This window comes from Aspergillus homomorphus (genome assembly GCF_003184865.1).
Source record: "Aspergillus homomorphus CBS 101889 unplaced genomic scaffold BO97scaffold_78, whole genome shotgun sequence".
Classification (NCBI taxonomy): Eukaryota; Fungi; Ascomycota; class Eurotiomycetes; order Eurotiales; family Aspergillaceae; genus Aspergillus; species Aspergillus homomorphus.
Genome location: NW_020291964.1, coordinates 57,201 through 65,630, shown reverse-complemented (window position 1 = coordinate 65,630; position 8,430 = coordinate 57,201). Strand labels below are relative to the sequence as shown.

Sequence of the window (8,430 nt, the reverse complement as noted above, 5' to 3'; positions counted from 1 at the left end):
TTATAGAATTTAAACTATTATATTTTATTTTATAAACTTAAATAGATTTTATAGTTATTAATAGTAGTTATAAATAATAAAATAAAAATATTATTAGAATTATAATAAATTATTATATAAAATTTAGTAAACTATTATTAAATTTCTCTTGAATTAATTATTTTAATAAGAATATTTTATATTTTATAATTAAAAATTATTCTGTTATTAATAATCATTAAATTTAAAAATTATAATAAAATTTTTATAATATATTTAGGTTTTCCTATTTTTACTTTTATTTTTATTATTATAAGTATAAATTTTAATAATAAATAATGAATATAATTATTTTATTATATTCTTTAGATAATTGATAAATATATCTTTTAATATATTAATTAAAATTAAGAAGCAGCTTAATAAAGAAAATAAATTTTTTTTTTAATATTTTTAAAAAAATACTATTCTAGTATATTAAAATAAATATAAAATTTATATAAATCTTAATTATTTTATTATTATATTTATTTAAGTTAACTTATTATATATAGTTTAAATATAGTAGTATTTCTTATAAAAAAATAATTTTTTTAATAAAAAAAACTATAAATAATTAATAAGTTTTTTTTATTTTATATTATACTAAAATCTTTTATTAATAAATTATAAATAACTAGAATAAAAAATTTAATATTTATAAAAAAATTTCTAATTTTAAATTATTTTTAGAATATAGTTATTAAAATAATATCCTATACTCTTTTTTTATAGATAAATAAAAAAAGAATTAAAATTATAAAAAAAGATTAACTAGATATAGAATTAAAGTATTAATATTATATAAATATAAATTAATTCTTACTTTTCTAATATATAATAAAGTCTAGATATTTAAGATATAGATTCTACTAAATTATTAATATTATAATTATTTTATAATTAAAGTATAGGTATTCTGTTACAGTAACCACTTAGTTATATAGATTAACCATAACAATAATATAATATATAAAGAATTAAAGTAAAATATAAATATAAATATAAAATATAGAATAAAATTAACTATTTTAATATAATTAAAATTTCTAAATATATATATTCTAATAGCTATTCTAATTTAATAAAAAATTTTAATAATTATTAAAAACTTAAGTTTAATAATTAATTAAAATACTATTTAAATATCTAAAAATAGCTAATAAATTTTATAAGAAGATTAAAAATTTTATATAATATAAATTTATAAATATTTTATAAAATAAAATAAGTATAATATTATTAAAATTATAAAATAGATATAATAATAAATAAATAATAAATTTATTATAAAAAATTAATATTATAATATTTTTAAAAAATTAAAAATTAATTATTTAATAAATAATAATTAAATAAATTAATTTTAAGAATATTAAGATAATAATCTAAGAATATTAAAATTAATATTAAAATTAATAATATAAAATATAATCAATAAATAAATATAATAAATAATAAATAATAAAATAAATAAAAATAATCTAATATAAATATTTAATATAATATAAAAAAAGTTTTATAAAAAATAAATAACTAATAAAATTCTAAGATAATATATTAATTTAAAATTATAAATAATATTATTAATTAAAAAATAAGATAAATAAATTAAAGCTAGAATAAAAATAATAAATTAAAATTAAAAAATTAAATATTTTATAATAAGAAAAGTAGATATAAAAAATAAAATTAAAAATAATAAAAAATTTATTAATATAGAAAACTATATAATTTATTAAATAAAAGAAAAAATATTAAGATAAAAAACCTAATATATAATAAATAAAAAAATAAATAAATATAAAAATTAAAAAAATCTTTAACTAATATAAATCTTAATATAATATCTTATATATTAGAGAACTAGAATATATTATTTTATATTATAATAATTAATAATAAAGCTAAAAAGTAAATAAATAAAAAAATTAGATTAAGAAAAAAATCTTAAAAATAATTAAAAATTAAAGATTTAAGAAGTCTTCTACTAGAGTAGTATAAAAAATAATAAAAAAATAAAATAATAAAATTCTTAGTTAAGCTAAGGTTTACTATAATTCCTTTTTTTATTCTCTACTTTATTAAATACTCTTTCCTATTTCTTTAATAATTTACTATAGTTTCTTTTCGTAATTATTCTGAGGATATACTATATACTATATATATACAACTTAATTATTATGAAGACTAGATTTATGAGTATAGTATCTATAATGATTTTAATCAAGATAGAATTCTATCATCTATACTTGACTATTTCCTTGACTATTTTCAGTGGTTCCGAGGGTTTTTACTTATTACTTAGTTTTTCTTTAATTCTTCCTCTATTAGCAGTACAGCCGGTAAAAAGTCTGATCAGGGACAGCCCACCCCTCCTTTATATCACAGCAAACTTATGGATGCTCCAGAAAAGTCCAGTGCCACTCGGCCTTTCATTTTCTTTTCCGCATATACTTAAAAAGTCTCAGGTAACTTGCTCCCAAGTCCCTATCAAGAGCCAAATACAAGTTGAAGTACTTTCCCATCACCGTTTGCGTCTTTCTTCCTCCTTTCGCAGCCGCTTGCGACTCTCCCGAGCGATCATATCACTCAAATCCTCTTGAAAATCCCAGCTAGGGTCTGTCTCACGCTGCTTTTGTGACTCGTACATTTTCCTGATGTCGCCCTGGCCGATGCCCTCTTCTGACTGCAAAGCATCTGGATCAAAGGAAACGTCGACATCACCAGGCTTCTTCCGCTTTCTGTTGGCATCCTCGGATCCCAGTACAGGTAGATCGTCCGAAGTCTTGTGGAGATCATAGACCTTGTCAGCCCCGAAAAATCCTTGAACATGCGCCTGTCTTTCAGGTATAACCTGGAAAGCGCTTCTTTGACCCGTGGATTCCTCTGTTTGAGTTCCTCGATAATGCTTACGCACGTCGAACTCCCCAGAAATATTTTCAGGGCCACTTGTCTCCGTGGGAACAGCTGATGCCAAACCGCTGGGGGTTTCCAAACCACTAGGAGTTTGTAATCCCGTGTCCACATCATCGTCGTCATCGTCGGTAGCAGCACTGCTGGCTGCATCATCTTCACCTTCTTCGCTTTCATCGTCACTTAATTCCGGCGCCTGTAACTCCCCCCAAAGATCCTTCTCCACAGGTTCACCCTGCTGCACCACCTGCTGAGGCTGTAAAACGCCAAAAATGTCACCACCGTAAAGAGGTCTGTTATGTTCGTCGACTGGAGGTTTTCCATACCCTCCGGGATGATAACCCCACATCGCACCCGGTGGCGGGGGAGCGTTAAGACCAGGTATTTTGAGCGCAGGATAGGACGGTGGCGGCCCATATCGCTGTTGATTGATCAACCACGGAGGCGGGGCACCGGGCGGCATGTTCAGTGCCTCCTTCAACTCTGCACTAAGTTCTCCAGGCCTCAGGTGCCTCAGGTTAGTCTCGTACTCCTTGCCCTCATAGTAAACCTCCCCATAACGTGTGAGTTCTGGTTTGGTTTGAAATCGGAAAAATGCCTCGTAGAGTTTTTGGTAATCAATGTCCAGTCTCCCCATCTTTGGCTGGACCCTTTCTCTCTGCTTCTGTTTCAAAGTTGCCTGCTCTTGCTTCTCCAAAGCAGCATCGCGCATTTCTGATATTCCTGTCTCCTGAATGAACTTGGGCAGCGCAAATGGAGCTTTCTCGACACCTCTTTTCGATGATAGATACTCTCGTTTCAGAGACCAGTGAGAAGGCACGGGCACGACATTCCGGTACGACTTGAGGTGAACAAGCAGTCTCGGATCTGGTGCTGAGGTATCTGTCCATTCAACTATTTCTGGTTTTCGAACCATTGCCTTCAATTCGGCAACGGAGAGTTTGTTCAATTCCTTCCTCTTTCGTCTTGATAGCACAGGCTCCTTCTCCTCTTCGTCGGGAATTTCATTATCCTCATCGAAATATACGACAGGCTTAGTAGGTTCTTGGGTTGCTAAGGGTGTGTTCCCAGAGTTATCAAATTTGTCAATAACATCCTTGTACATTTGCCACAACGCGTTGTCATTTTCTGGAGTCACAATATCCTGGAGTTTTTGTGGGACAGCTTCAGGCGCGGGAGGCGACAGAACGTTATTGTCCGAGAAGTGCGCATTGGGTGTTTCTGAAGTAGTCTCAATTGAATTGGCCTTTGACGATGCCAACAGATTAATGAGTAATACTTCTCGGGTCTAGACATGAACAACTTACCTGAGATTTCAGGGCCTTCCTCTTTGCCCTTCTCAGCTGATTCTTATTGGCCTTCATGGCTGGGCGTCACTATCAACAAACCGCCTGCCTGTTCTCGACCACGCACTGTGAAAATGTATAAAAATTTCACCCTAAAGATGCAACAATTTGGGCAAGTGTAAGTCAAAGGATTTGAATGACAACGGAATGATTAGAAGTGAAGCTAACAAGATGGGAGGATTCCTGCTCGGTGTTCTTGGGTGCGAAGTATTACAGCCACTAGTGAGAGTTGAATCATGTGATCATGCTCTGTCGTGGCGGCATGCTACTAGGAAGTACCCGCCGGACTACTCGTATGAGATGATCCTGAGCGCAGACCTGACTGACCTATTTACCCAGTGGCTATATCCCTCTATGCTGTGAAAAAACCTACGAATATGCTTTCTGGGTCTGAGATTACCATGAACAAACTGAACATCCTTATTGTATTAACCCAACGCCCACAAGGCAGATCTCCACGATTCGCGTGTTTTCGATGTTCTGTGAGAATCGAGCCAACAGATACATTATGCCAACGAAGATAGTCCATGATATTCCTATACAATAACTCATTGTACGAGGAAGACCATTTTCTCAAACATAACCGGCAGTCTGCGTTTTGCGCTAAGAAGCAATCTATTTCTTCTTCTTGGCTGACCGCGATTCTACACATTTGTTTCAAATGAGTCCTTGTCTTTGGGGTTTTCGAGTGGTTGACGTGATAAACATTACCTGCAGCTGTTCTCTTCTTCTTCGGCCTGCCTTTCCCTCGCAGTTTGGCACTGTTGCAACCCGTAAGAATCAATCGAAAAGAAATTGGAAGGCACATACATTTGAAGAGCCTCTTCCCTATCATCCTCCCTTTCATCAAACATCGTCAATCCCAGAGGCTTGTACGTGGCTTGCAAATCCCGGAAAGAAACTGTCTTCTTGGGGTACCATGCTGCAAGACTTGGACCACGTAATCTTTGCCGTAAGACCTTGTTTCCCAACCGTAGTCTCTCGGGGTTGAAATTCAGTGAGAAGATCCGACACTGGACCTGCTGGGAGATAAGCGGGACGTTCACAGCAAGCATACGAATTTGAAATTGCAGGAGGTGTTTAAGTTCTTTGGCGCGACTTAAATTGTCCGAAAGACCATACCTTTGCCAGATCTAGTATTCGACTGTATTGGGCCGCCATTTCAAGGCTGGCAACTGGGCGATAGCGACTAGGATGAGGTTACGAATCGTGGCTAAGGCTCTACCCCCTATCGACTCTTCGAATGACATCACGTGATAGATAACTTTTCTTACCGTGGAACTGATCTACGCTGTCCACCATTTCACCTGGCCTACAAACACGTCTGTTAGCATGCATTCGAAAAGGAAGTCGGTTTTTTCTCCGGCCTTGAATGGCGATAGCAAAAAGACCAAGGTACTTCAATTCGACCGATTGATTGTGGATTCGTGTGCTCCAGATTCTGACATAAAAGTAGCATAATGAATCTCGATGTGCCCATCATCAATCTTTATTTCATGAAATCCACCAAGATGAAGCACTATCCACCTTGAAGACCGTGGTTCGCAACATTATTGACAATCGCAGCTCTTCATTAACCAAGGGCAAACCGTCAGGCGAATCGAAGATCCTAAGGCTATTGACAGAGCTTGATGTTGCTCTACGCGACGCAGAAGCCCTTGTCCCGTCATCCATCGCTGCGCAAGGTCCGAAGTCTCGGAACGCTGCAATAAGCCAGAACCCTTTGATGCCTGAATTGCCTTCGATTACGGATAGCACTCTTCGAAACGCAGTTTTCACGCATCCGGGCATGAAAAATGATATCAGAGCCACATATGATCGCCTCGAAGTCCTCGGAGATGCCTACATAGAAGTCATATCCACGCGGCTCATTTGGGATAGGTTCCAGAACATATCATCTGGCCGGATATCGCAAATCCGCGAGCTACTTGTAAAAAATGAAACCCTAGCTGAATTTGCAACAAGGTATGGATTTGACACCAAAGCTTCGGTGCCATCAGACTACATGGATCAACCCAAAAGATGGTTAAAAACAAAGGCGGATCTTTTCGAGGCATACGTTGCAGGTCTTATATTATCCAACCCAGCTGGTTATGATATAGCTAAAGAATGGTTGTCGCAGTTGTGGTTGCCTACACTCGAGCGACTTGGTGAGCAAAGGTCTTCTTTACATGCCAAGGAAGCGCTGGCCAAGAAAATCATGGGGAAGGGTGTTAAACTCCATTACACTGATGAACGCGCCCCTTCGCAAAGAGGAAAAGAGCCGCAAATCTTCCATGTGGGGGTATATCTGACTGGCTGGGGTTGGTACAATAAACATCTTGGTTCTGGCCAAGGTACCAATAAAGCTATCGCAGGTGATGAGGCAGCCCGGCAAGCATTACTCAATGTCTCACTAATTGACGAGATCATGAAAATGAAAAAAGCAGAGCCGTTGCCAGAATCTTGAAGGTCTCTCCGCACCTCCTGTGATCGCGAGGCCGACAATTTCACTATTCTGATTTCAGTCTAAACCACCAAACCTCCTTGTCCATGCCTCAACATACCCAGGTTATCATGAGATTGGGGCTGAAAGTCTGCTCGAACACCTTGAATTATTGGCGATCTCAGTCCCTGCGAAATACTTGAGGTTATACTCGACCAATCACTTATCTTTGACCCTCGTGTAGTCAGCACCTAGTCTAGGTACGAGTAGGATGTAAAAATACATGAATGACTCAAAGTTAGGGTTTCGATGATGCTTCCCCCTCCCATTAGTCACACGAGGAATCAAGCATACTGATTTGTAGGATGACACATATTTTCGAAATCAACTATCTACACGTACTGGCAGGACGCTTTTGTGGTCATGAGACCTACCAAATCTTGTAATCCCCATGAGTTAGCAAGAAATTGAAATATGTTGTTCGCAAGATAGCTGCTACCATTTGTCTACGGAGTAATGTGATATCCATTGAAAGGGCTATGGGCTTGCCCGCTCTTCAAGGTCAACTCACTGTAAGCTGGAGGTATTTAACTGCACACTGGTGGCTACACTCACCAATTACACTCACTAATCAGCACGCCTTATTATATATGAGCCACCCACTACACTGCCACACCGCCAGGTGTTTCTTACCCCTCAATGGATCCATGATGAACGTGGACAATACCAATACCAAATAAGAGACGAGTCGAGAGTACAGTACAGTACACCTGTATAGTATACAGTATAGAATTACATTATACTGTACAGTGTAGAGATGTGTAATTACAAGGATCTGGAGAAAGTTCTATACAAACATAATATGAGGGTTCAACCTTCTATACTTGTCATATTTCAATCACGTGAATTTGATTCCGGGTGTAGCCAGTTAATAATAAATATCTTTTTCTTTCCTGTATTAAAACATATATAATCAATAAATTAAATTAAAATACTTATTATTAAAATATTTTCAAATTTCTGATTTATCAAGATTTAAAAAAGACTCTAAGTTAGTATATAATTCTATATAAAATATAAATTTCTTAAAATAAGTTAGAGATAAAAAAATCCTATAATAACCTCTCTCTGAAACAAACTGCTGATATTATTTTTTTGAATTAAAAATATTAACTAGTCAACCATCAAGGAATTAAGAAAAGAGTATCCCACTTTATATATATGTATCACGTGTTGAAATTTCTAGAAATAAGTTCCTTACATACCCCTGAAATCCAGCCTCAATTCCATACATTTCATTACATTTCATCTTCCCTAGTACAGTACTTATGACCAAAATGAACCCCGCTTTCCCTAGGCAATTGTCGTCATGTGGCAGATCATCAATCGACCCTTTCCATCATATGGTATGCTCCATAGCATCATCGTATCTGTTGCTAATATGCCAGTATAGTATCACATAACCGATAATTGATCTCCGCATCTCAATCTGCAGGTCATCAGATTCACAGCCTCCACACAGTTAGCGTCTTGACTCTTGAGGGATGCTGGCTTTACATGTGTATTTGCCTGTCGCTGTCGCCACGCGCAAACCCCGCAATCCCATGGTCGCTGAAGTTGCTTCTATTTGGTACCTTAGGCCCGGCAATCCGCGCATTGACTCATACTCCATCCAGCCTTAGCCTGTTTCTTCTGATCTGATGGAAAGGGGGCTTCGGTCAGAAA

The 8,430-nt window shown here is 35.3% G+C and overlaps 3 protein-coding genes across 3 annotated transcripts; 1 reads left to right on the top strand and 2 right to left on the bottom strand.

Moving 5' to 3' along the window:
- Positions 1-2,339: 2,339 nt before the first annotated feature.
- BO97DRAFT_409330 (U2 snRNP complex subunit CUS1) lies at positions 2,340-4,456 on the bottom strand. The gene is made up of 2 exons (XM_025696038.1): positions 4,249-4,456; positions 2,340-4,190 (listed from the first exon to the last, which is right to left on the bottom strand). The coding sequence occupies exons 1-2, from the start codon at positions 4,296-4,298 to the stop codon at positions 2,546-2,548; spliced, it is 1,695 nt and encodes a 564-aa protein (XP_025546131.1). The 5' UTR covers positions 4,299-4,456; the 3' UTR covers positions 2,340-2,545.
- A 141-nt stretch (positions 4,457-4,597) lies between these two features.
- Positions 4,598-5,467, bottom strand: BO97DRAFT_401017 (mitochondrial 37S ribosomal protein mS33). Its single transcript, XM_025694320.1, has 4 exons — positions 5,403-5,467; positions 5,091-5,299; positions 4,992-5,041; positions 4,598-4,924 (listed from the first exon to the last, which is right to left on the bottom strand). The coding sequence occupies exons 1-4, from the start codon at positions 5,439-5,441 to the stop codon at positions 4,896-4,898; spliced, it is 327 nt and encodes a 108-aa protein (XP_025546130.1). The 5' UTR covers positions 5,442-5,467; the 3' UTR covers positions 4,598-4,895.
- Positions 5,468-5,593: 126 nt separating this feature from the next.
- On the top strand, positions 5,594-6,965 carry BO97DRAFT_401016 (ribonuclease III). Its single transcript, XM_025694319.1, has 2 exons — positions 5,594-5,675; positions 5,737-6,965. Exons 1-2 carry the CDS (start codon positions 5,613-5,615, stop codon positions 6,727-6,729), a joined length of 1,056 nt encoding a protein of 351 aa, XP_025546129.1. The 5' UTR covers positions 5,594-5,612; the 3' UTR covers positions 6,730-6,965.
- The last annotated feature ends 1,465 nt before the right edge of the window (positions 6,966-8,430 follow it).